Source organism: Erythrolamprus reginae, chromosome 10 (genome assembly GCF_031021105.1).
Source record: "Erythrolamprus reginae isolate rEryReg1 chromosome 10, rEryReg1.hap1, whole genome shotgun sequence".
NCBI classification, from domain to species: Eukaryota; Metazoa; Chordata; class Lepidosauria; order Squamata; family Dipsadidae; genus Erythrolamprus; species Erythrolamprus reginae.
In genome coordinates, this window is record NC_091959.1 from 4547973 (window position 1) to 4575514 (window position 27542).

General features: G+C 43.7%; 1 protein-coding gene across 4 annotated transcripts; it reads right to left on the bottom strand.

Annotated features, from left to right (window-relative positions):
* Positions 1-561: 561 nt before the first annotated feature.
* On the bottom strand, positions 562-26097 carry LOC139173432 (golgin subfamily A member 6-like protein 22). Of its 4 annotated transcripts, XM_070763254.1 has the most exons (18): positions 26011-26097; positions 24213-24522; positions 22101-22246; positions 20659-20968; positions 19339-19433; positions 17383-17482; positions 16258-16389; positions 15233-15331; positions 14420-14608; positions 12882-13120; positions 11142-11358; positions 9665-9738; positions 9183-9300; positions 7694-7777; positions 6810-6908; positions 5331-5444; positions 4149-4209; positions 562-3875 (listed from the first exon to the last, which is right to left on the bottom strand). In XM_070763254.1, exons 2-18 carry the CDS (start codon positions 24420-24422, stop codon positions 3358-3360), a joined length of 2805 nt encoding a protein of 934 aa, XP_070619355.1. In that variant the 5' UTR covers positions 24423-24522; positions 26011-26097; the 3' UTR covers positions 562-3357. The 4 variants fall into 4 exon arrangements, with proteins under 4 accessions (XP_070619355.1, XP_070619356.1, XP_070619357.1 ...); XM_070763255.1 differs by lacking the exon at positions 26011-26097 and having other exon boundaries at positions 19339-19436; positions 20659-20965; positions 24213-24509; XM_070763256.1 differs by lacking the exon at positions 26011-26097 and having other exon boundaries at positions 5331-5441; positions 19339-19436; positions 24213-24509.
* Between the last annotated feature and the right edge of the window lie 1445 nt (positions 26098-27542).

The following is a 27542-nucleotide window of genomic DNA, read 5'->3' on the forward strand; positions in this document are numbered from 1 at the left end:
TTGATTTGTTTATTTGTTTTCTATCTTAACAAGTTACCTGAATGTTTATATTCCAATAAACTTCTACCTCTTCAGATCGTGGCTGATTTTATTTTATTTTTATTACATATTAAGTATGTAATATAGAATAGAATAGAATAGAATTTTATTGGCCAAGTGTGATTGGACACACAAGGAATTTGTCTTGGTGCATATGCTCTCAGCGTACATAAAATAAAATATACATTTGTCAAAAATCATGTGGTACGACACTTAATGATTGTCATAGGGGTCAAATAAGCAATGAAGAAGCAATGTTAATAAAAAATCTTAGGATATAAGCAACAACTTACAGTCATACAGTCAACATGGGAGGAAATGGGTGATATGTAAGTATTATTATATATTAAGTATGTAAGTATGTCAAACCAGGCTGTCCAGCAAACCTGGAAAACAGGGAAATTAGCCATTCTGGAAATATCGGAATTATCGGAATTCATGAAAACAAACCCGGAATAAATCAGGGGGGAAACCAAATTGTATTAAAATGTGTAAACATCAGGGGGAAATCATGTTTTAAAAAAAAAACGGATCGCGCTGCCTGGCAGAGTCAAGCAAAAAGGAGCATAATTCTGGCTAGCGATATTTCTCCACGGCTTAGCCGTTTGGTATGACATCGTCTACGATCGCGCCTTAACTAGATTGCAAGTTACAGGGAAATATCGGGATTTCAAAATGCTTTCCCCCTGGACCCGCTGTCAAATCCACTGAAAAAAAGGTGAGAGGCATTTTGGATGCCTCAAAAACTTCCTGTAAGATTTATACAATTAAATATTAAATGTATACGATTAAACATTATATGTATACGTTGGGTTGTGAAAGCCCCAACACTCAACACCTTCAAAAAGAGATTGGACTGCCATCTGTCTGGGATATGGTGTAGAGTCCTGCTTGAGCAGGGGGTTGGACTAGTCACTGGATGACCTGTAAGGTCCCTTCCAACTCTAATAATAAATAAAAATAAAGTTCAATATCTTTACTACCAAATATTTCATAGAATGGCTCTTTTATTTTTATTTTTTCTTTAAATGATGTTGCAGGGTCAAAACATTGCTGGCTTTCCTAAACACAGGCACTGAATCGTCGATCCAAATTAGCAAAGAGGATTCAAACAGATCTAAACTATGGGCAAAGCATCATTCTATGCTCACCTTTGGTTGTCAGATTTGGGCAATGCAGTGTTAACGGTCTCTTTGGCAGGCTTTTAAGTCAATTTTTTAAAAAATCCTTTTGAAGCATTTTAATCTTATCGTTCAGCTCGCTTTGTCTTCATCTTGTTTGGCAGTTTTGCACAGTAGGCCTGATTTAATCGGGGGCTAATTTGTGGCTCTGAATATGTTATTGTGAATCCGATTGATTAACGGGCGACAAAGATAAATGAATAACCAGTTAATCCTGGTGCCGCCGTGTCCTTTTGAAGCGAGGGAATGCCGACTTGCACTTTGGCAAAAGAATCCAAGGGAAATTTAGATTCTGGTCTAATCTGGCACACAATCCATAGTTACTTTCATGGCTAAGGCTCAATGGATACAAACGCTCTGCACCATGGGCAACTTTATACCATGTTTCCCTGAAAATAAGACACTGTCTTATATTAATTTTTGCTCCAAAAGTTGTGCTACGTCTTATTTTCGGGGGGTGCCTTATATTTCTCAAATAAGACAAATTCACAGGCAGAAAAGCTGACAACCCCAAAGAAAGTGTACTGTACGGTACACTGATTACGGTACGGTACCTGTCAGTATGGCACCCACCCACACAAACGACGGCACTTATATGGTACAACAGTATACTCCCGCTATTGCAGCTTCCGGCCACCAGAGGAACTACAGTCTACGCACTGTAGTGGAGACTGTAGTGGCGGTGAGACAGCAGCAGACTGTGTCTGCTGTACTGGACGGTACAAAGCGATGGGAGGGGCCAGCAGGGGACGCCACATTATTACGGCACCGCTATGAACAGCTTTGAACGGTACCGTATGTTTTTCCACCGTACCGTATGTAAACTTGACTACGCCTTATTTTCAGGGGGTGCCTTATATTAGCAAATTCTGCAAAACCTCTGACATGCCTTACTTTCGGGGTACGTCTTATTTTCGGGGAAACGGTAGAAACATAGAAACATTAATGGGTTCCTGCCTGTAGGGGTCACTCTAGAGTGGTAGCGAAAATGGACTTCTGAGCGCAGCTCCGCATCGCCAGCAGGCGTGCATGCGCGTCGGTGTGAGATTTGTCTTCCCATGCAAATCTTGCGCAAGGGTGCTCATGCGCGTTAAATTTCCCTGGTTTTTAGACTTCTTTTGCTTCTGCTCATGCGCGGAAGCAAAGAAATAACAAAAAATCGGCGAAATCTGCCGTGCGTGAGCGTCCTCGCAGGAGATTTGGCTTCTGGTATATGTGCAGGAGCTGAATCTTGTGCCGACGGGCACCCGCCAGTAACGCATGCACCTGAGCCGCCCACCGGGAGTCCTAGCGATGGGGAAGAGCTTTCCTTCCCAAACTCGGATCTCCTGCCTGACGTTTCTTCTGTCCCGGGAACCAACCGTGGTGGTTTCCAAATGTAAAATAATGCACTTGGGGAAAAGGAATCCTCAATCTGAGTATTGTATTGGCAGTTCTGTGTTAGCAAAAACTTCAGAAGAAAAGGATTTAGGGGTCGTGATTTCTGACAGTCTCAAAATGGGTGAACAGTGCAGTCAGGCGGTAGGGAAAGCAAGTAGGATGCTTGGCTGCATAGCTAGAGGTATAACAAGCAGGAAGAGGGAGATTGTGATCCCGCTATATAGAATGCTGGTGAGACCACATTTGGAATACTGTGCTCAGTTCTGGAGACCTCACCTACAAAAAGATATTGACAAAATTGAACGGGTCCAAAGACGGGCTACAAGAATGGTGGAAGGTCTTAAGCATAAAACGTATCAGGAAAGACTTAATGAACTCAATCTGTATAGTCTGGAGGACAGAAGGAAAAGGGGGGACATGATCAAAACATTTAAATATGTTAGTTAAAGGGTTAAATAAGGTCCAGGAGGGAAGTGTTTTTAATAGGAAAGTGAACAGAAGAACAAGGGGACACAATCTGAAGTTAGTTGGGGGAAAGATCAAAAGCAACGTGAGAAAATATTATTTCACTGAAAGAGTAGTAGATCCTTGGAACAAACTTCCAGCAGACATGGTAGATAAATCCACAGTAACTGAATTTAAACATGCCTGGGATAAACATATATCCATCCTAAGATAAAATACAGAAAATAGTATAAGGGCAGACTAGATGGACCAGGAGGTCTTTTTCTGCCATCAGACTTCTATGTTTCTATGGTTACAGATCCCTTCGGTTCTCTGGCGATTCGGGCCTCTCTCGGAAAGGGGACCATGGTCTTGGGGGCCCAAAAGGCTTGGGGGACAAGAACCCTGGGCTTCGGGGCCCGGGTGAAGCTCCTTCGTCCTCTACGTGCTTTAGGGGGCCTTTGAGAGAAACCACGGGAGCTAACGAAAGCTTGTCAGATGCTGACGATGTATCGGAGAGGGTCGGTCCGTGCGGCTCAAGAGAAGCGTCAGAAGGGAGAAGCACCACCCTGATGCTCAAAGAGGGGTCCCTCTGATCCTCCTCGACGCAGGCTGGAAGCGCTTCCTGGACCTCTACGTGGTGGGAAGAGGATGGAGCATCATCCTTCGGCGAGGAAACTTCCAGGATCTCGTGGCAAGGAGCCCTTTGCGCATCCTCCCATCCAGGGCTGGTGGGAAGCCTTGCAGCCTGCAGCTCCTTGGGACTCTCTTCCGACGGCCGCTTGGAAAGCTGGCGGATCTGTTGAATCTGTTCCCGGAATCTCAGTTTTGCTGTTGAGAGGAGATTAAACCGAGTTTTGTTTTAATGGCCAGTCATTCACTACAAGTGGTCCTCGACTTACAACGCTTACAGCACTCAGCTGAGCGACTGTTCAAATGTCTACGGCATAGATCTATTTTGAGCTTATTATGCTCTCATCAGTTAGACATACCCTTATGGGATTTGAACCTTTAGCCAACTGCATACAAAGCAGGATATAAACCTCCAAATCAGCTTTTACCAGGGATAATTGCATGTATGCATGTATTTATGTAGCGCCTCACCTTGCGTTAAGTTCTCATTTTTCTCTTTCAGAGTTTGAATTTCACAGGCCATGGCGGAAATCTGGAAGTAAGAAAGAATGGTGGAAGGTCTTAAGCATAAAACGTATCAGGAAAGACTTCATGAACTCAATCTGTATAGTCTGGAGGACAGAAGGAAAAGGGGGGACATGATCGAAACATTTAAATATATTAAAGGGTTAAATAAGGTCCAGGAGGGAAGTGTTTTCAATAGGAAAGTGAACACAAGAACAAGGGGACACAATCTGAAGTTACTTGGGGGAAAGATCAAGAGCAACATGAGATAATATTATTTTACTGAAAGAGTAGTAGATCCTTGGAACAAACTTCCAGCAGACGTGGTAGATAAATCCACAGTAACTGAATTTAAACATACCTGGGATGAACATATATCCATTGTAAGATAAAATACAGGAAATAGTATAAGGGCAGACTAGATGGACCATGAGGTCTTTTTCTGCTGTCAGTCTTCTATGTTTCTAAGAAGGAGCCCAGAACCTTCTAAGAGCCTGCAGCCAGATGATGAAAGTAACTCTAGCTTTACTTTCGGGTCTTATTTAAATTATTTTGATCTTGGCTTCCCCCCCCCCCCTTTTTTTTTTTTCCAAATAAAAATTGAAAACCGGTCATTGAACACTTGCAACAGCCTTCTCCAGGTCGGAGGAAAACCCGGGAATTATCATTTGAACTTCACCAAGGAAAAAGAAAATTAAACTAATGTCGTAAAAAAATTGCAACCCTCAGTATCCTTGCGTTACTCAATCATCGTTTAAATGGGTGGAATTTGACTGCAAGTGTGATATACCGTTCATTTTTCAATAACGGAGAATTTAGCAGGGTTGCAGTCTAAACCCATTTCACGAACCCCCATTTAAGAAAGGAATTGAATGAAAATAAAGAGAAGTGATACAGAGAAACCTGGATTGGTTTAGTATCTAATTGTAAGTAAGCTTTACTGAATATAGCTACAGTAAAGTTCCTGTAAATAGAAGAATAAGAAAATATTTTGCACTGAAGAATGAAACTGTTTTCTACAAACATGTCTTCATCATTTATCTGCACTGGTTCACTTAATTGCCACAGTATATTCTGGTATTTTACCAACAATCTTCTTTCTCTGTGGTTGGTTTTGAGGAACGCAGCCTGCAAATAGGTTGTGCTTACCACATCGGTTTTGGCTTTCAGCTGCTGCCGTAGACTCTGTCCTTCCTCCCTCTTGGATGCGTCTCCAACTTCCAAATGCCTTTCTCCTGTTCTGTCGGGCTCTCTGGTAGACTCCTCCCAAAAATTCACAGGTACAAATTTCAGACACACACACGTTTGAAAATTCAAAACAATGTTCTTCATAATGAAAAGTCACTTAAACTAAGCCCTCTTTTTGTATAGCAAAGAGCACAGGTCTCCAAACAAACTGGTAATTTGTACAAGTCCCTTATCAGTTCTGTGGTACTTAGCTTGCAGCTGTGAGGCAATTCACAGTCCTTCTTCTTTCACAAAGTGAAACACACTTTGCTCTGGTTTAGTTTCCAAGCGGGGAAAAATCAGCACACAAATGTCAAAGTCAGTAAAGCAGGCACGAAACATAAGGATCAGATAATCCTCCACAATGGCCAAACCCACAGGCTGCTATTTATAGCAGCCTCACTAATGACCACAGCACCACCCAACCACAGGTGGTCTCATTTTCTTTGATAATAATCTCTCAGTTGTTGCTGCCTATGCATCGCTCTCCGCATGCGTGGCTGTATCATTAACTCTTGTTCTGAATCCAAGGAGGAGCTAGAGAATTGATCTCCTTCTGAGCTGTCTGCCACACTCTCCTCCTCCCTGTCACTCATGTCTTCTTGGTCAGAGGAGCCTTCATCAGCGGATTCCACCGGGGGCAAAACAGGCCTGCAGCATGTGGATGTCTCCCCCACACCCACAGTCCTTGGGGCAGGAGCTGGGCCAGAGCTAACCACAACATCTTCTGAGGAAGGTCCAAGGGATTCCTGTGAAGTGGTCTTTGGGAGAAGCAAACTGGAAGTCATGCTGGTGGTTCTTCATTTTCAAGGCTGAGAACCCCCATCCTCAAAATCGCATCTTGCGAGAAAAACCAGGGTGGTTTGGAACAAACTAAAGCATGGCTTGGCCCAGCATCCTCATTCCTACCCTGTGTTACAGTTAGGGGTTGGCAATATACAAAGAAGCGAACAATGAATGTTTGTTTTTATTGAAGTACTATAGCTTTAAGAGGCACTGTTGCATATTGCCATAAGAGGGAGCCAAAGAGCATGATTTTTCTCTCTTTGCTCTCTCTGTTCATTTCTGCTGATTCACTGTGACTGATGTAGTAAGAGTTTTGTGTTTGATGACTTCTGCATGCACAGAAGCAAAGAAATCACTGAAAATCGGCAAAACCTCATGCGCGAGATCATCCGTGCAGCAAGAATTTGCTTGCTGCGCATGTGCAGAAGCCAAATCTTGTGCTGAGAGGCATGTGCACTCCCCCTGGACATGCACGCACCCATGAAGGTCCTGGAGAGCATGCCAGTAGTGGCTGGTAAATGCAACTCCCGCCTCCCTCCAACGTCCCTAACGGTATCAACGCAGCTGGGGTTCAACAGGTTGGCCCATCAAGACGATGGAAAGATGGAATCTCACCAGTGCTCGCGGAGCATTCTGAAGGGCCGTTGAGCTCTTTTCCTGATGGTCCTTCCTGGCTCCTGCTTGCTGTTGCCTCTGTCGGAAGAGTTCCTTCAGCTTTTGGAGAAGAGAAACAAATGGAAATAAGAGTCCAGCTAATGACAGTGATACCCAGACCTGACGGGTTCTAGAAGCTATGGAGGCCATATTAACTAGATCAAGTGGGATCTGCAATCGAAGAATACGGCGCAGCTAAACATGGAGTTATAAAAGTTCTGTGATGCTTCAGGTCAGGGATGAAATTCAAAATTTTTCCCTACCAGTTCTGTGGGCGTGGCTTGGTGGGCATAGCAGAGGAAGGATGCTGCAAAATCCCCATTCCCTCCCCACTCCAGGGGAAGGATACTGCAAAATTTTTGGACTCTTGATTTAGTTTGGATGACATGAAAAATCTCCGAAAATTAGGAAAAAATATGGTGGCATGCACAGACTGGCACCGGAGCTGTCGTGCCTAAATTACATCATCGGCAGGCTACTACCGGAGCGCCCAAACTGGAGCGCATCGGTAGGACTCCACCAGGGACACAATCTGAAGTTAGTTGGGGGAAAGATCAAAAGCAACGTGAGGAAATATTATTTGACTGAAAGAGTAGTAGATCCTTGGAACAAACTTCCAGAAGACGTGGTTGGTAAATCCACAGTCACTGAATTTAAACATGCCTGGGATAAACAGATCCATTGTAAGATAAAATACAGGAAATAGTATAAGGGCAGACTAGATGGACCATGAGGTCTTTTTCTGCCGTCAGTCTTCTATGTTTCTGCTTCAATGGTCTTCTCCTTGCCCCTCAACGAGATGGTCAGAGGGAGAAAAGATGGGAAGGTAAACCCGGACATCTCACCTGCTCAGTCACTGAATGATGTTGTAGCCTGAGACCTTCCAGCTGATTCCCAACACTCTTGGTCTCCAACCCACCAGGACGCCCCTAGAAGGAGTGGGGAGGGGGGAATAAACGAGAACTCTGGGTCAGCAAGAATGCCAAAATTATAGAATGAGCGGGAGGACTTTAGAATATTATAAAATATGGGACAAACTTTATAAAGGGGTAGAGGAAAGAAATGGTAAAAGGAAATTAAATTATAGAGATATTGAAAAGAAGTTAATAATTGTAGCAGTTGTAAATGTAATGTCCAGTAAGATGCGCCTGTCGTGACCTTCGGAGTCCATCTGCCACCCCCAAATTACACCCTGCTCCGAGACCCACATCTTAATAATCTTAATATGTTAAAGGGTTAAATAAGGTTCAGGAGGGAAGTGTTTTTAATAGGAAAGTGAACACAAGAACAAGGGGACACAATCTGAAGTTAGTTGGGGGAAAGATCAAAAGCAACGTGCGAAAATATTATTTGACTGAAAGAGTAGTAGATCCTTGGAACAAACTTCCAGCAGACGTGGTTGGTAAATCCACAGTCGCTGAATTTAAACATGCCTGGGATAAACATAGATCCATCGTAAGATAAAATACAGGAAATAGTATAAGGGCAGACTAGATGGACCATGAGGTCTTTTTCTGCCATCAGTCTTCTATGTTTCTATGTTTCTATCTCTAGAATGGGTGAAAAACCAGGTCTAAATACAAATGCTATTGCTATGTCTCCAAGCTCACCTGTCTCATAGCAAAAAAGGATGTTGAGACTAGAAAAAGTGCAGAGAGGAGCGACAAAGAGGATTAGGGGACTGGAAGCTAAAGCATAGGAAGAACGGTTTCAGGAACTGAGCATGAAAAGAAGGACCAGGGGAGACATGATAGCAGTCTTCCAATATCTCAGGGGCTACCACAAAGAAGGAGTCAATCTATTCTCCAAAGCACCTGAGGGTGGAACAAGAAGCAATGGGTGGAAAGTAAAAAAGGAGAGAAGCAACTTAGAACTAAGGAGGAATTTCCTGACTGTGACAACCATTAACCAGTGGATCAACTTGCCTCCAGAAGTTGTAAATGCCCCAACACTGGAAGTTTTTAAAATGTTGGATCTGTCTGAAGCAGGGGGTTGGACTAGAAGACCTCCAAGGTCCCTTCCAACTCTGTTGTTGTTATTATTAAGTGGGATGGAGTATGGAGATCCCTTCTACATGTAGCTCAAACATTATTATTATTTTATTATTATTTATTAGATTTGTATGCCGTCCCTCTCCGAAGACTCGGGGCGGCTCACAACAACGATAAAAACAATATTATAATGGCACAAATCTAATATTAAAAATAACTAAAAACCCTATCATAATTAAAACCAAATAGCACATACATACCAAACATAAATAATAATGAGCCTGGGGGAAGATTTGAGGTAGGTGCTGGATCCAGCTGACATGGCTACCAGATCAGAACTAACCTTCTCATAAGAGGTCCCTGGACTTTCTCTTGTTATCTTCGGCTCTGATGAAGTCCTCGTCTCCAACATGGCTCTCGCCTCATCTTTGCCATGCCTGAGGTCTCTCAACGCTTGGTCCCTGAAGACAAGAATTCTTTTGAACTAAACCGCAGAGCAGATGGTTCCTCTTGGAAACTGTACTGAATGCTTAGGCTTTCGGCATAAAAGAACCCCACAAATCAAAATGAAGAAGCACAGGAACTGAATTGAAACATGCCTGGGATAAACATAGATCCATTGTAAGATAAAATACAGGAAATAGTATAAGGGCAGACTGGATGGACCATGAGGTCTTTTTCTGCCGTCAGTCTTCTATGTTTCTATCTAAAAATATAAAAAGCACTTTTTTAATTTCCTGAAGAATATGGACGTTTCTCTTCCTGGGGAGATCTAGTGGTTCTTTCTACCTTGAGATCCCTGCCTTGCTGCCTTGCTTTCCTTACTTTTCAATAAGTTGTTCCTCCAAAACACGGACCAGTTGCTGCAGCCTCTGCTTCTCCAAACTCCATTCGGTGTTCTACCAAGAAACAAGAATGCAAGTCAGCAGACAAGAAGCTTGCCAGCCCTGAGATGGTGCTGCAGTGGTTCTCCAGGGTATCACTTGAGACTTAAAAACATAGCACTGGCTGTGCCAAGTTCCAAAAATGACCGAGCAATAAAGGAGAAAAGCAATGGGTGGAAACTAAACAAGGAGAGAAATAACTTTGAAATAAGGAGAAATTTCCTGACAGTCAGAACAATTAACCCATGCAACAGCTTGCCTCCAGACATTGTAAAGTTTTTCTGATTCACTAATTGCCACCATATATTCTGATATTTTATCTAATCCTCCTGTGTTTGTTTGTTTTTATTTATTTTATTTTATTTTATTATTGTATTGTATTGTATTGTTAATTTATCTCTCTCTCTCTCTCTCTCTCTCTCGCTTTCTATCTATCTATCTATCTATCTATCTATCTATCTATCTATCTATCTATCTATCTATCTATTTATTAGATTTGTATGCCGCCCCTCTCCGTAGACTCGGGGTGGCTAACAACAGTAAAAAGACAATATGAACAAATCTAATATTAAAAGTAATATTAAAAACCCCAATTTAAGAAACCAACCATACATACAGACATACCATGCATAAATTTTATGAGCCTAGGGGGAAGGGAATATCTCAATCACCCTATGCCTGAAGACAGAGATGGGTTTTAAGGAGCTTACGAAAGGCGAGGAGGGTGGGGGCAGTTCTAATCTCTGGGGGGAGTTGGTTCCAGAGGGCCGGGGCCGCCACAGAGAAGGCTCTTCCCCTGGGTCCCGCCAAATGACATTGTTTAGTCGACGGGACCCGGAGAAGGCCAACTCTGTGGGACCTAACTGGTCACTGGGATTCGTGCGGCAGAAGGTGGTCCCGGAGATATTGTGGTCCGATGCCATGAAGGGCTTTATAGGTCATAACCAACACTTTGAATTGTGACCGGAAACTGATCGGCAACCAATGCAGACTGCGGAGTGTTGGAGTAATATGGGGATACTTAGAGAAGGCCATAATTGGTCTCGCAGCTGCATTCTGCACAATCTGGAGTTTCCGAACACTTTTCAGAGGTAGCCCCATGTAGAAAGCGTTACAGTAGTCGAGCCTCGAGGTGATGAGGGCATGAGTGACTGTGAGCAGTGACTCCCGGTCCAAATAGGGCTGCAACTGGTGCACCAGGCGAACCTAGGCAAACGCCCCCCTCGCCACAGCTGAAAGATGTTTCTCTAATGTGAGCTGTGGATCGAGGAGGACGCCCAAGTTGCGGACCCTCTCTGAGGGGGTCAATAATTTCCCCCCCCCCCAGGGTTACTCCGGACAGAAAGTTCAAAAGATCAAGTACAATTAAAAAGCCCAGAAAACAAGGAGGAAAACTACCCAGAAACTGTTGGCCACACCTTGGCTTGGAGAACCTGGTTCTGCGCTCTCGTTTTCTCCAGCTCTTCTTCCTTGGTCTTCAAAACGTCATCTGCTTCCTCCCATCGGTTTCTCCAGTCTTGGGAGATGGACTTTTGGTCGTCCAATTGCTTGCTCAACTCTTCGGATTGTCTTTCAAGGTCCTGGCAGTGAACCTGTAGTAGATCCTTCTCCTTCTGCAACTGGATCTGAGATTCCCTAGGGAACCAAAGGAAAAACAAGGTAGAAGGTCCATGGAAAAGCTTTCGGTTTAATAAAATTGCAAGTTTACAGTTTGGGCTTGACCTCTCAGCGGCTTTTGATACCATCGACCATGGTATCCTTCTGCGCCGACTGGAGGGGTTGGGAGCAGGAGGCAATGTTCTCCAGTGGTTCTCCTCCTACCTCTCCGGTCAGTCGCAGTCGGTGTTAGTGGGGGGTCAGAGGTCGACTCCGAGGTTTCTCCCTTGTGGGGTGCCTCAGGGGTCGGTCCTCTCCCCCCTGCTATTTAATATCTACATGAAACCGCTGGGTGAGATCATCCAAGGGCATGGGTTGAGGTATCATCAGTATGCGGATGATACCCAGTTATACATCTCCACCCCATGTCCAGTCAGTGAAGCAGTAGAAGTGATGCCGGTGTCTGGAGGCTGTTGGGGCCTGGATGGGTGTCAACAGACTCAAGCTCAACCCCGATAAGACGGAGTGGCTGTGGGTTCTGCCTCCCAAGGACAATGCCATCTGTCCGTCCATTACCCTGGGGAGGGAATTATTGACCCCCTCAGAGAGGGTCCGCAACCTGGGCGTCCTCCTCGATCCACAGCTCACATTAGAGAAACATCTTTCAGCTGTGGCGAGGGGGACGTCTGCCCAGGTTCGCCTGGTGCACCAGTTGCGGCCCTATTTGGACCGGGACTCACTGCTCACAGTCACTCATGCCCTCATCACCTCGAGGCTCGACTACTGTAACGCTCTCTACATGGGGCTACCTTTGAAAAGTGTTCGGAAACTTCAGATCGTGCAGAATGCAGCTGTGAGAGCAGTCATGGGCTTCCCTAGGTATGCCCATGTTACTCCAACACTCCACAGTCTGCATTGGTTGCCGATCAGTTTCCGGTCACAATTCAAAGTGTTGGTTATGACCTTTAAAGCCCTTCATGGCAGCGGACCAGAATATCTCCGAGACCACCTTCTGCTGCACAAATCCCAGCGACCGATTAGGTCCCACAGAGTCGGCCTTCTCCGGGTCCCGTCAACTAAACAATGTCGGTTGGCGGGCCCCAGGGGAAGAGTCTTCTCTGTGGCGGCCCCAACTCTCTGGAACCAGCTCCCCCCAGAGATTAGAACTGCCCCTACCCTCCTTGCCTTTCGTAAACTCCTCAAAACCCACCTTTGTCGTCAGGCATGGGGCAATTGAGATATCTCCCCCAGGCCTATATAATTTATGTATGGTATGTTTGTAGGTATGTCTGCTTAAAAATGGGGTTTTCTTAACTACTTTAAATTTAAAATTGTAAATTATTAGATTTATTATGAATTGTTTTATTATGTTGTGAGCCGCCCCGAGTCTACGGAAAGGGGCGGCATACAAATCTAATAAATAAAATAAATAAAATAATAAATAAATAAATGTCCATCCTTGCATATGTTGTGAACAGGCAAAAAAACACAGAGAGATTTGTCCTTCTGAAAGGATTTGATTACTTCTCCCAAGTTTGGAAGGAGGTCTGGATGCTCCTCACCTGAGATTTTCACACCTTCCTTGCAGAGCTTTCCTGGTGGTCTCCTGGCCCTGTTGCTCCTCCGTTCTTTCGAGAAGGCGCTTCTCCTTCTCTTCCAGCCAACGGGTCCGCTCGTCCTCCAGAGCCCGGATGTGATGAGCATGGGACCTCTCTTCCTCCTCCAGAAGACGAAGTTTCTCCAAAAGAGCTTCCAGCTTTCCGTGGCTCTCAGCTGCAGCAGAAGAACGATCTGCGTTCGCCTGGGAGAAGAATTGCGAGAGCGAAAGGGCTCAGTTTTATAAGAGCCCTTCATCTGGGAACCCACTTGAGCTGGGTTCAGCTGGGCATAGCTACAGGTACGTTCCCCAACTAGGATCCTAGACCTTGCTCCTCCTTCTAGCACTGATGAGATTACCTAGTTGGGTAAGGAAACGTCTCCAAGAAAACAAGCAAGCTCAGAGAGAACGAAGGACTCTGCAATTCAACCCTGAGCTGCAAATATTCTATGGAAGAAACACAGAAATATTAGAAGACTGACGGCAGAAAAAGACCTCATGATCCATCTAGTCTGCCCTTATACTATTTCCTGTATTTTATCTTAGGATGGATCTATGTTTATCCCAGGCATGTTTCAATTCAGTTGCTGTGGATTTATTTACCACGTCTGCTGGAAGTTTGTTCCAAGGATCTACTACTCTTTCAGTCAAATCATATTTTCTCATGTTGCTTTTGATCTTTCCCCCAACTAACTTCAGATTGTGTCCCCTTGTTCTTGTGTTCACTTTCCTATTAAAAACACTTCCCTCCTGGACCTTATTTAACCCTTTAACATATTTAAATGTTTCGATCATGTCCCCCCTTTTCTTTCTGTCCTCCAGACTATACAGATTGAGTTCATTAAGTCTTTCCTGATACGTTTAAGACCTTCCACCATTCTTGTAGCCCGTCTTTGGACCCGTTCAATTTTGTCAATATCTTTTTGTAGGTGAGGTCTCCAGAACTGAATACAGTATTATTCCAAATGGGGTCTCACCAGCGCTCTATATAAGGGGATATTTTCTCACGTTGCTTTTGATCTTTCCCCCAACTAACTTCAGATTGTGTCCCCTTGTTCTGGTGTTCACTTTCCTATTAAAAACACTTCCCTCCTGGACCTTATTTAACCCTTTAACATATTTAAATGTTTCGATCATGAAGAAGAAGAAGAGGAAGAGAAAAAGGAGGAGGAGGAAGAGGATGGGGGGCGTTGGAAGGGACCTTGGAGGTCTTCTAGTCCAACCCCCTGCTTAGACAGGAAACCCTACACTACTTCAGACAGATGGTTATCCAACATCTGCTTAAAAATTTCCAGTGTAGGAGCATTCGTAACTTCTGCAGGCAAGCTGTTCCACTGATCAACTGCTCTGACTGTCAGGAAATTTCTCCTTAGTTCTACTAGATAGTTCGATAGTTAGACAGACAGACAGACAGATGAGAGAGAGAAAGAGAGAGAGAAGAGATAGATAGACAGACAGACAGAGAGAGGAGGAACACAGTTCATTCCCAGAAATGGGATTTACCCGTCTAACCGATTCCATCTCCTCCTTCATGAGGACTATCTCCTCTTCCTGTTGATTGGCCCAAGTCTTATTCCTTGCAAGCTCTGATTTGAGAGCCGAGATCTGGTCTGCGTATTCTTCTCGATTTTGTTGTGCCTGCTTCAACTCCAGGCTGAGGTGCTGGACTTGCTCAAGCAAGGCTGCGTTTTTCTGCAATAAAGTTTTCCCGAGAGAGAGAGAGAGTTTTCATAGAACCATTTTTCATCCATGTTTATTTATCTACTTACTTATTCATTCATTCATTCATTCAGTTTATTTATTTGTTTTGTCATGTACTTATTGATGGTATACAAAGATATAATAATAATTATTATAATATAATCATTCATTCATTTGAGACATTTATATGCCATCCAATTCCAGCAGGATTCTGGGCAGCTGACAATAATCCCAATCAATTAAAAACAATATAAAATACAATAGCAATAAAACAGCAAATGACGACGTAAAATACATTAATAACCCCATACATACTGTCGATCATTCCTGATCCCAGGCCTGCCGGAAAAGCCAGGTCTTGACGGCTTTTCAGAAGACCGGTAGAGTGGGGATAATATGGAATTCCAGAGGCAGTTGATTCCAAAGGGTCAGAGCCACCACAGAGAAGGCCCCGCCAGCTGACATTGTTTGGCAGATGGGACTTGGAGAAGGCCAGCTCTGTGGCCCCTTATAGGCCCATAAACTACAGACAAAGGTGTCCTTCGAAAAGGAAAACAATACAAGGGCAATTTGTTGCCTTGAACCAAGACTTTTAATTTTAAAAAAAATACCCACCTGTTTGATGTGCTTGTAAGCAGCTTGGAGTTGGCGCCTTTCTCGCTTGGTTTCCAGGGAGTTTGGGGCTGTTGGGCGGCTGGCTGAGCTCGGCTCTCCCTGAAGACGCAAAGGAAGAGAAATGGGCTTGTGTTCTTAGAAATAGCTCTCAGACCATCACGTATAACAACGGGGAAGTCCACAGAGCCTCGGAGGCGCAGTGGTGAAAGTGCGGTACTGCAGGCTACTTCTGCTGATCGCCGGCTGCCAGCAGTATGGCCGATCGGATCTCAGTGGGCTCAAGGTTGACTCAGCCTTCCATCCTTCCGTTATTTGCATTATCTCCTGTAGCCATTGGTGATACGGCTACAGGAGCCTTCGAGTCTTTGGAGAGGGGCGGCATACAAATCCAATTAATAATAATAATAATAATAATAATAATAATAATAATAATAATAATAATACTTATTATTATTATTATTATTATTATTATTATTATTATTATTATGTCAGTACAACACAGCAAACGAGATCACTATGCTGGATTTCGTATTTCATCACCAGTCGGGCGCTTCCCAAGCACCTAGGACTGCGGGATGTAGCGGCGAATTATGTTTGCCGATCCCAGTAAAGCGGCCTTTTGCAATTGGCAGGTGGAGATTTTGTCAATTCCAATGGTTTTCAAATGTCCGCTGAGATCCTTTGGCCCTGCGCCCAGCGTGCCAAGTACCACTGGGACCACTTTCACGGGCTTATGCCAGAGTCGTTGCAGCTCGATTTTTAGATCTTCGTATTTCAATAATTTCTCTAGCTGCTTCTCCTCAATTCTGCTGTCTCCTGGGATTGCGATATCGATGATCCATACTTTCTTTTTCTCCACGATCACAATGTCTGGTGTGTTATGCTTCAGAATTCGGTCAGTCTGAAGTCGGAAGTCCCACAGTTTGTTTTGCTTGCTCATTTTCGACCACTTTATATATAATTATTATTACTATTACTATATTACTATTACTATTATTATTATTTATTCCAAAGTTCAGACTAACCTCCTTGACGCATTTCAGCTGCTGCACCATCTCATTTCGTTTTTCTTCTAAGGTTTTGATGCACTTCTTCAAAGCAGTCAGGCTCTGTTGAAGGTTTTTCAGCTCCAGGCTGACGTCCAAAGTTTCCTGGGTCTGAAGAGAATGTTCCCATTATTTTTTGTTTCAGCCACCATGGCGCAGTGGTTCGAGTGCAGAACTACAGGCTACCGCTCCAAGTCTCCGGGGAGGGGCGGCATAAAAATCTAAATTATTATTATTATTATTATTATTATTATTATTATTATTATTATTATTATTATTATTTCTGCTGCCTGCAATTCGGCAGTTTGAATCTCCCTACCTTGCACAAGAGCTATTTGTCTGTCCCTCTATATAAAAAAGGCCGTGTGTTTGTGCTCAGTCACTCATGCCCTCATCACCTCGAGGCTCGACTACTGTAACGCTCTCTACATGGGGCTACCTTTGAAAAGTGTTTGGAAACTTCAGATCGTGCAGAATGCAGCCGTGAGAGCAATCATGGGCTTCCCTAGGTATGCCCATGTTACACCAACACTCCGCAGTCTGCATTGGTTGCCGATCAGTTTCCGGTCACAAGGTGTTGGTTATGATCCGTTTCAATAACCACCAATACACTTGGCATCCATGAATCTGTCTAATGCTGCCTTGAAGCTCTCCAGGCTGACAGCTGTCACGACCTCTTCTGGAAGGGAATTCCATCAACCAAGGACCCTCTGGGGGAAGAAATATTTCCCTTGATTTGTCCTCACTTTCTTACCTGTGAGCTTTAGGGAGGGCCCCCTTGTCCTAGTATTGTGTGACAGAGAAAAGAACTTTTCTCTATCCACCTTTTCTATCCCATGCACGATTTTACACGTGCACGACAGTACATGTGCACATGCCCACACCCATAATGCAATATCCTTCCACCCATGCATGCACGTACAACCCTCTATGCTGCACTGGTTTTTTTCAGCGCTGTTGTAACTTTGAATGATCGCTAAATGAAGTGTTGCAAGCCAAGGACTAGCTGCATTTAATTGTGCCCCGCTGCAGAATTGCAAAACAAACTGAAGTTTGGGGCCGTTTCAGAATCTAGATGTTAAGATTTGGAAGGTTTTTCCTTACCCCAGGTTTGTTCTGATCGAAACCTTGGGAAAACAAGCAGTGGTCCCTTTTGCCAAGGTACGACTTTGTCTTGACCAGCTCCATTTCCATATTGAAGATCCTGAAATACACACCGAAGAAGACAATGGATTCGATAAGAGTTGAAATATTAAAAGGAAGGAGAGATGATGGTTAGAATATCTCTTATTATTATTGCAATTGCATTATTAGGGGATTAGAAAATAGAGATAGGAAATGGGAAAATAGCAGGGGTTTAAAAATCCAGCAGGTTCTGATAGGTTCTGGAGAACTAGTAGTGTAAATTTTGAGTAGGTCAGAGAACCAGCAAATATCACCTGTGTCTGGTCTCAGAGGGGGTGGGTGGGAATGGAGATTTTGCTGTATCTATCCCTACCACGCCCATCAAGCCACACCACACCCAATTAATATTTGTTGCCAGGCATGGGGAGTTAGGATATTCCTTCCCCTAGGCCATTACAAGTTATGTATGCTATGTGTGTATGTTTGGTTTTTATAATAAGGGTTTTTAGTTGTTTTATTAAATTGGATTGTTACATGTTGTTTTTTATCATTGTTGTTAGCCACCCCGAGTCTGTGGAGAGGGGCGGCATACAAATCCAATAAATAATAATAATAATAGTAATAATAATAATAATAATAATATACCCTTAGATACTATGGTTTTATGTATGGATTGTTAGGTTGTATGATTGTTTTTCTTTTTATAATGAAGGTTTTAAATTGTTTTTAATATTAGATTTGTACATGTTGTATTGTTATTGTAAGCCGCTCTGAGTCCTTGGAGAGGGGCGGCATACAAATCTAATAAATTATTATTAATATTATTATTATTATTATTATTATTATTATTATTATCATCATCATTATCATTATTATAATTCACGTTAAAAAAATTCACCACTGGAAAATCGTATTATATATATTGACACATAATATATCATCATTATCTATATGCAAATGATAGAAGTTGAGAAATTATTATGCATACATAAACAGCACTATTATTATTAGTATTGTATCTGTTGTGCAGATATTTGTCTGGTTCAGGGTGTGGAGTTTGTGGTGGGTGGGGCATTTTATTTTATTTTATTTCTGATTGTTATGTGTGGTGGGACTGGTCTCTTGAGTGTCACGTGACTTTCGTTGTCAGTGACAATTCCTTTTTATTGACGGTGACAATGAAATATTTAAATTTAAATACAGTGATCCCTCGATTATCGCGAGGGTTCCGTTCCAAGACCCCTCGCGATAATCGATTTTTCGCGATGTAGGGTTGCGGAAGTAAAAACACCATCTGCGCGCATGCGCAGATAGTGGAGGGTCGCAGCCGGCCTGGGGGGCTTTCCAGCACCCCCCCGAAGCCGGGCTGGGGGCTCGGGGGGTGCTAGGAAGCCCCCCAGGCCGGCTGCGACCTTTTAAAACAGCAGCGCCGCGTCCCAGCTGACTTCTGAAGCCAAAAGCCAAAGGCGAACTTCCGCGCTTCAGAAGTCAGCTGGGACGCGGCACGGCTGTTTTAAAAGGTCGCAGCCGGCCTGGGGGGCTTCCTAGCACCCCCCCGAACCCCCAACCCGGGTTCGGGGGGGTGCTAGGAAGCCCCCCAGGCTGGCTGCGACCTTTTAAAACAGCCGCGCCGCGTCCCAGCTGACTTCTGAAGCCAAACGCGGAAGTGGTAAAGCAAAAAAAAGGTGCACGTATTTTTAATTTATTATTTTTTGTAAAATCGCAATATAGCGTTTCGCGAAGATCGAGATCGCAAAAATCGAGGGATCACTGTACTTCGACCCAGACAATACATTGTGGTATAGGGAAAAAACCCGCAAAGTATTTTTTAATTAATATTTTTGAAAAACCGTGGTATAGACTTTTCGCGAAGTTCGGACCCGCGAAAATCGAGGGGACACTGTACTCCTGTTCTCCAAGTAGAGGGCTACTCACTTGTCATCCAGTTCCCTTTTTCGTTCCCTGCCTTCTGAACGAACAACTTCCAGCCACTTTCTTTCCTTTTCCAGGTAGGTATAGGAACTCTCCATCTGCTGCAGGAAAGACAAGGGTCAGGTGAAATTTCACAGGCAGGTCTATGCATTAGCCAGAGTTTTGCGGGAGAGGGAAGAAAAAAAATAATCGGTATTTTTCTCCTTAACGATTTCGGCAAAAGAGAATTTGCCTTAGAAAGTCTTTCATGGAGAATATCATTCGCCCCATTGTATAAGGTTTCTCGTCGCGAATTCTTGCAGTTAGCAATGTTAGCAATACTGTTGTTACGTGAATCTGCCTTCCCCGTGGAAGTTTATGCACTATTTATTGAATGCTTACGTAGTTTTTTTATTGTCCTTCCTTCTCTAGTATCTTAGTATGATCCTTAATTACTTTTTGTTCTGCCGGGCTCTCTGGTAGGAGCCTCCCGAAAGTTCAAGGGTAAAAATTTCAGACACACACACACACGTTTGAAAATTCAAAACAATGTTCTTTATCCCAAAATTCAAAATAAACTAAGCACTCTTTTTGTATTGCAAAGAGCACTTGTCCCAAAACAACTGGGTAGTTTGTACAATTAACCTTAAGCAGTCATTAAGTAGCTAGCAGTTGTGAAGAAACCTCACGCCCCTTCTTCTTCCAACGAGATGAGACAGACACACACACACACACACACACACACACACACGTTGCTCTGCTTTGTTTTCAAAGGCGTGAAAAATCAGCAACCCAGAATTCCTGACGAACTGCGATCAGATACTTTTCCACAACGGCCAAACCCACATGCTGCTATTTATAGCAGCAGCCCTAATTACTGGAGCCCCACCCAACCACAGGTGGCCTCATTTTCTCTTGTAATAATCCTTCATTTGTTGTCTCCTATGCATCACTCTACGCATGTTCAGAATCCAAAGATGATACAGATGATTGATCTCCTCCTGGGCTGTCTGCCAAACTCCCCTCTTCCCTGTCACTCACGCTTCCTTGGTCAGAGGAGGCTTCGTCGGCAGATTCCATCGGGAGCAAAACAGGCCTGCGGCATGTGGATGTTTCCCCCACATCCACCTGCACATTCCTTGGGGCAGGAGCTGGGCCAGAGCTAACCACAACAACTTTTAAAATAGGAAATAATTAAATAGCACGCTTTTACCCACAAACGCTTTCATTTTAACCATTATCTAGAATTGAAGTTTTATGGCAATTAAAGAAAATTGAGCTACTTGCTTAATCTGTTATCATACTGAACCTTGTGGTCAAAAATTGGAGAGGTCGTTACATTACCTTCTGTTTTAGGGAAGAGAGCTCAAATTCCATCAGGTCGACTTCCAACTCGAGGTTCCGCGCTCCAAATTCTTTCGGTGGTCCCGCCAGAGAGCCGCCCGCCCCTCCGAGCTCCCCATTCCTTAGCGACTCTTCCAGGAAGTTCCCCTGCAGATCTGGCTGTGAGCCGCTCCACCTTTTTCTAACCAATGGCGAATCGGAATTAAAATCCTTTGTGTTGGAGTTAGGAAGGTGGGAGAAGGAATTCCGCCTGGTAAGATTTGAACCTGCGGACTGCACGGGGTACTCCAGATTCCTTGGGACATCTCTGCTAAAAATAATAAATGCGTAAATAAATAAAGAGCTGAAGCAGCTGCTTGGGTGAGAAGGGAAACATCTTTGTTAGGACTCTCCCCATAACTCAGTGTTTCCCAACCTTGGCAACTTGAAGACATCTGGACTTCAACTCCCAGAATTCCCCAACCAGCATTCGGAATTCTGGGAGTTGAAGTCCAAATATTTTCAAGTTGCCAAGGTTGGGAAACACTGCCATAACTATTGGGTTGGCAATATATTGCTGCAGGTGTTAAAGACTGTCACAAGAGGGAGCTAGAGTTCATATCTTATTTCTTTGAGTCACTCTCTCTGTTTCTCTTTGTCTGGTTACTCAGTGATAGGTTTGCTTGGCATTTTCTCTGCAATCTCTTGGTATTATAGTCATGTATTACAGCTAGAATGTGTTTAGGCTTAATATCTTTGTTTGCTGATTATGACAAAGACAATTGCTATTGCTAACATGTTATAAGCCGCCCTTAGTCTAAGGAGAAGGGCGGCATTAAAAAAATTTAAATAATAATAATAATTATTATTATTATTATTATTTATTAGATTTGTATGCCGCCCCTCTCTGTAGACTCTGGGCGGCTCACAACAATAATAATAACAACGTGCAATGTAACAAATCTAATATTTAAAAGAAAGTATCTAAAAACCCATCATTTAAAACCATACAACACAAGCATACCATACATAAAACTATATAAGCCTGAGGGAGTTGTCTCAATTCCCCTCTGCCTGGTGATATAGGTCGGTCTTAAGCAATTTACAGAAGACAAGGAGGGTGGGGGCAGTTCTGATCTCTGGGGGGGGAGTTGACTCCAGAAGGCCGGGGCCACCACAGAGAAGGCTCTTCCCCTGGGGCCTGCCAGACGACATTGTTTATTAAATAAATTGGTAAGAAAGACTTTTAAATAATATTTGGACTGTTATTCTGTCTCGTTATGTGTATGACTTTGGACTGTTTATCTGAATATGTTTATTTATCAAAGTAATTCATGTTAGTATATCTGTGTGTGGCTGAACTATTATTCACAACTAATCTCAATCTAAACAAAAGAGTAAAACCCACATTAGATTTCATGCCAAAGCTTCCCCACTTGGTATCCAGTTTATTCCAAACCTACATTCTGTTGTTGGCTTGATTATCAGGCTGGGACCCCACAGACATGGCTCTCAGAGGCTCAAGGTATTGGAATTTCATGCTGGTTCCTCCTAAGCTGCTTCGTGGGCTGCTGAACTCCAGGGCTGCTGTTACCCCATTGCTCATTAGCTGAAAAAGGAAAATAAAGAATTTCAAAACTCAGTCGGGACAATGTGACCATCCTAGACCAGGACAAGAGGGCAGGGCAAGAAATAATGGGTGGAAACTAATCAAGCAGAGAAGCCACTTGGAATTAAGGAGAAACTTCCCAACAGTGAGGACAATTCACCGGTGGAACATCTTGCCACCAGACGTTATGGCTGCTCCATCACTAGAGGTTTTTAAGAAGAGACTGGACAGCCACTTGATTGAAGTGGTACAGGGAAGGGGTTGGCAACCTTAAACACTTAAGAGAGGCATTTGTGCCCATTTCCCACAGAAAAGAAAACACCGGGAGCCACAAAACTCTATTTTCTGAGCGGCCAAAAAAATAGCATACGTAGTTATTATTACAGTGTTCCCTTGATTTTCGCAGGTTCAAACTTCGCGAAAAGTCTATACCACGGTTTTTCAAAAATATTAATTAAAAAATACTTTTGTGTTTTTTTCCCTATACCAAGGTTTTTCCCACCTGATGATGTCATATATGTCATTGCCAAACTTTTGTCCACCTTTAATAAATATTTATTTTAATAAACTTTAATAAATAACCCTGGTGAGTAATAATCTAAATGGTTGCTAAGGGAATGGGGAATTGCAATTTAGGGGTTTAAAGTGTTAAGGGAAGGCTTGTGATACTGTTCATAGCCAAAAATAGTGTATTTACTTCCGCATCTCTACTTCGCGGAAATTCGACTTTCGCGGGCGGTCTCGGAACGCATCCCCCACAAAAATCGAGGGAACACTGTATTATTATTTATTATGCATTGGATTTGTATGCCGCCCCTCTTTGCAGACTCGGGGTGGCTAACAACAATGATAAAACCAGCATGTAGAAATCCAATTAATAAAACAACTAAAAACCCTTATAATAAAACCAAACATACACACAGACATACCATGCATAACTTGTAATGGCCTAGGGGGAAGAGCTATCTCAACTCCCCCATGCCTGGTGGTATAAATGAGTCTTGAGTAGTTTAGGAAAGACAGGGAGGGTGGGGGCAGTTCTAATCTCCGGGGGGAGTTGATTCCAGAGGGCTGGGGCCGCCACAGAGAAGGCTCTTCCCCTGGGGCCCGCCAAACGACATTGTTTAGTCGATGGGACCCGGAGAAGGCCAACTCTGTGAGACCTAACCAGTTGCTGGGATTCGTGCGGCAGAAGAGGGTCCCGGAGATATTCTGGTCCGATGCCATGAAGGGCTTTATAGGTCATAACCAATACTTTGAATTGTGACCGGAAACTGAGCAGCAACCATTGCAGACTGCGGAGTGTTGGTGTGACATGGGCGTATTTAGGGAAGCCCATGATTGCTCTCGCAGCTGCATTCTGCACGATCTGAAGTTTCCGAACACTCTTCAAAGGTAGCCCCATGTGGAGAGCATTACAGTAGTCGAGCCTCAAGGTGATGAGGGCATGAGGGACTGTGAGCAGTGAGTCCCGGTCCAGGTAGGGCCGCAACTGGTGCACCAGGCAAACGCCCCCCTCGCCACAGCTGAAAGATGTTTCTCTAATGTGAGCTGTGGATCGAGGAGGACGCCCAGGTTGCGGACCCTCTCTGAGGGGGTCAGTAATTCCCCCCCCCAGGGTAATGGACAGACAGATGGAATTGCCCTTGGGAGGCAAAACCCACAGCCACTCCGTCTTATCCGGGTTGAGTTTGAGTCTGTTGACACCCATCCAGACCCCAACAGCCTCCAGGCACCAGCACATCACTTCCACTGCTTCGTTGTCTGGACATTTACTGCGATAGGAAAAGCATGGCCAGAGCCGAGAAGGGGAAAAAAGGGGGGGGGGAAATCGATTTTTTTCCTATCAGTTTTGCGTACCTGACTGTACCCGTAGGAGCCCATCACTGCTGATAGACCACCACGTTTCCTCCGTGTATCTTTGACTACTCAGAGATTACTCTGCACACACCTTAACAGTGCTTACCTGTGATGGAAAAGGACGCTTTGAAGGAAGGGTCTTTTCTGCAGCCAAAAGGGATTGAGAGAAGGACATGGGGTTCTCGCTGATATTTTCTGAGTCTTGACTGGGAAATCTTGAGCTTCCCACCTCCACAGAGCTGTGCTGGAAACCTCCATCGACGCCTCCGTATCGGGAAGGCAAACTCTGAAATCCAGTCCACTTACGGAGCAACATTTAAGGAGTTAAAATTGACGTCTCTTTCCTAAGCAATGGGGCCGAATCAATGAGATGCTCCAATCTGGAATTCTGGCTGACGGAGGTTTCTGAATCCAGTCTGAAGAACATTATTTATTATTTATTTATTTATTAATCAGATTTGTATGCCGCCCCTCTCCGCAGACTCGGGGCAGCTCACAGCAATAATAATACAATGTAAACAAATCTAATATTTAAGTTAATTTTAAAAACCCCAATTTAGAAACCAATCATACATACTAGCATACCATACATAAATTTTATAAGCCTAGGGGGAGGGAAAATGTCAATTCCTCCATGCCTGACGACAGAGGTGGGTTTTAAGGAGCTTACGAAAGGCTAGGAGGGTGGGGGCAACTCTGATATCTGGGGGGAGTTGGTTCCAAAGGGTCGGGGCTGCCACAGAGAAGGCTCTTCCCCTGGGTCCCGCCAAACGACATTGTTTAGTTGACGGGACCTGGAGAAGGCCAACTCTGTGGGACCTAACTGGTCGCTGGGATTCGTGCGGCAGAAGGCGATATAAAAAAAAAGGAGATATAAAAAAGAGCTGGATATAATAAGGAAAAGATAGACTCTGGGGCAGTTTTACATGGAAAAATTCTACTGAAAGAGGAAAAAGAAACCAAATTTTTCCCAAATTAAATAAGGACTTTACCCCAACACTTTACCCTTAGATTATCCACGGTTGACCTATCCAGAGGTCAGTAAGGGGCGAGTATAAGTGCACTAGAGTGCCTTCTGTCCCCTGTCCTATTTATTTATTTATTTATTGGATTTGTATGCCGCCCCTCTCCGGAGACTCGGGGCGGCTAACAGAAACAATAAAGCAGTGTACAATAGTAGTCTGATGCTAGAAACAATTAAAAACCCATTAATATAAAAAACCAAACATACATACATACGGTACATACCATGCATAGAATTGTAAAGGCCTAGGGGGAAGAAGGTCTCAATTCCCCCATGCCTAACGGCAGAGGTGGGTTTTAAGCAGCTTACGAAAGGCAAGGAGGGTGGGGGCAATTCTAATCTTTGGGGGGAGTTGGTTCCAGAGGGCCGGGGCCGCCACAGAGAAGGCTCTTCCCCTATTGCTCTCCTATATCTCCTATACCTTTCTTCTATTCCTATATCTCTTCTTCTATTCTTTCATTGATATGTTCTATTACTATACCTTCTTTTCTATTATCTCTTAGGTATATTTTACTATGAGTATCTCCTCTATAAACTTCATGATGTATTTTACTATGCGTATATAGATATATACCCACCAAAACCCTCATTGTGTATTGGACTAAATAAATAAATAAGTAAGTAAATAAATAAGTAAATAAATAACTGTATAGCAGACTCATTGTTTGAAAGAGATCCCAGGGAGGAGGGGAAACTGATTCGCACATTCAGCCAAAACTCTGTAGAGGAACAGTTCCATAATCAGAAATAATTTTAATTAGAAAGCTACGTTTTTTTCCAGACTGTTCGATACATTGCAGCAAATGAGTTCAGCATGCTTTTTAAAGGGAAAAATTGCAGAGAAAAGTGATTTTAAAAAGCGACGATCCTTCCGGCTTACCTCCTAATAATCAGGGCTACCAAGCGGCGATCTCAGAATAAACTGTGGCATGAACAATATCCCCACTTGATCAGCTTGGCTTCTGTAGGCACTAGCTTTCTTCCCCCAGGCCAAGAGGAATAGGGCAGTTGCTACTATGGGAACTGTGGTGGCAACTCATCTTGGCACTTACTCACTTTCCATTGTTCAGGAAACGGGTAGGTTTGAAACGTGGTCACCTGCCAGGTTAAGAACAACAGGAAAAGAGCCAAGCGGAGAAAAGTAAACAGGGCTGGCTGCTCCTTAAGCTGCGAAGGTAGAATAGAATAGAATTTGAAATGAAAGAATAGAATAGAATTTGGAATAAAGATTTAGATTTATTGGATTTATATGCCGCCCCTCTCCGCAAACTCGGGGCGGCTCACAACAATGGTAAAAACAATACATAATAACAAATCCAATACCCACCAATCCAATTACAATGTTAAGCTAAAAAATTAATAAAAAACAACCCCAGAATATTAAAAAACAAGCACACAATCAATCTAACACCAAAACAACATGGGCAAGGGGGAGATGTTTCAGTTCCCCCATGCCTGACGGCAGAGGTGGGTTTTAAGGAGTTTGCGAAAGGCAAGGAAGGTGGGGGCAATCCTGATCTCAGGCGGGAGCTGGTTCCAGAGGGTCGGAGCCAACACAGAGAAGGCTCTTCCCCTGGGTCCCGCCAGACGACATTGTTTAGTCGACGGGACCCGGAGAAGGCCCACTCTGTGGGACCAAACGGTCGCTGGGATTCGTGCGGCAGAAGGTGGTCCTGGAGATATTCTGGTCCGGTGCCATGAAGGGCTTTATAGGTCATAACCAACACTTTGAATTGTGACCGGAAACTGATCGGCAACCAATGCAGACTGCGGAGTGTTGGAGTAATATGGGCATACTTAGAGAAGCCCATAATTGCTCTCGCAGCTGCATTCTGCACGATCTGAAGTTTCCGAACACTTTTCAGAGGTAGCCCCATGTAGCGAGCGTTACAGTAGTCGAGCCTCGAGGTGATGAGGGCATGAGTGACTGTGAGCAATGACTCCTGGTCCAAATAGGGCCTTAACTGGTGCACCAGGCGAACCTGGGCAAATGCCCCCCTCGCCACAGCTGAAAGCTGTTTTTCTAGAGCAGAATTTGGAATTTGGAATAGAATAGAATTTGGAATAGAATAGAATAGAATTTGGAATGAAAGAATAGAATAGAATTTGGAATAAAAGAATAGAATAGAACAAAACAGATTTTTAAAATTGTGATTGGACACACAAGGAATTTGTCTTGGTTCATCTGCTCTCAGTGTACATTAAAGAAAAGTTTGTCAAGAATCATAAGGTACAACACAATGAAATCATACTAGGAACCGGTCAATATAAATTGTAAGGATACAAGCTGCAGTCATACAGTCATTTGTGGGAGGAGATGGGTCATGCGCATGATGAGATTAATAGTAGTGCAGACTTAGAAAATAGTTTAACAGTGTTGAGGGAATTATTTCTTTAGTAGAGTGATTGCAT

Bases quoted from the DNA above. Each gene is read 5' to 3' on its own strand.
- LOC139173432 (XM_070763253.1), bottom strand. From the start codon at position 24,422: ATGTTGCTCCGTAAGTGGACTGGATTTCAGAGTTTGCCTTCCCGATAC. The intron at 9,739-11,141 runs GTGTGGCCAACA...GTTTCTTGGTAG, and splicing joins ACCAGGTTCTCCAAGCCAAG to AACACCGAATGGAGTTTGGA. The intron at 7,778-9,182 runs GTTAGTTCTGAT...CACTCCTTCTAG, and splicing joins CAGGGACCTCTTATGAGAAG to GGGCGTCCTGGTGGGTTGGA.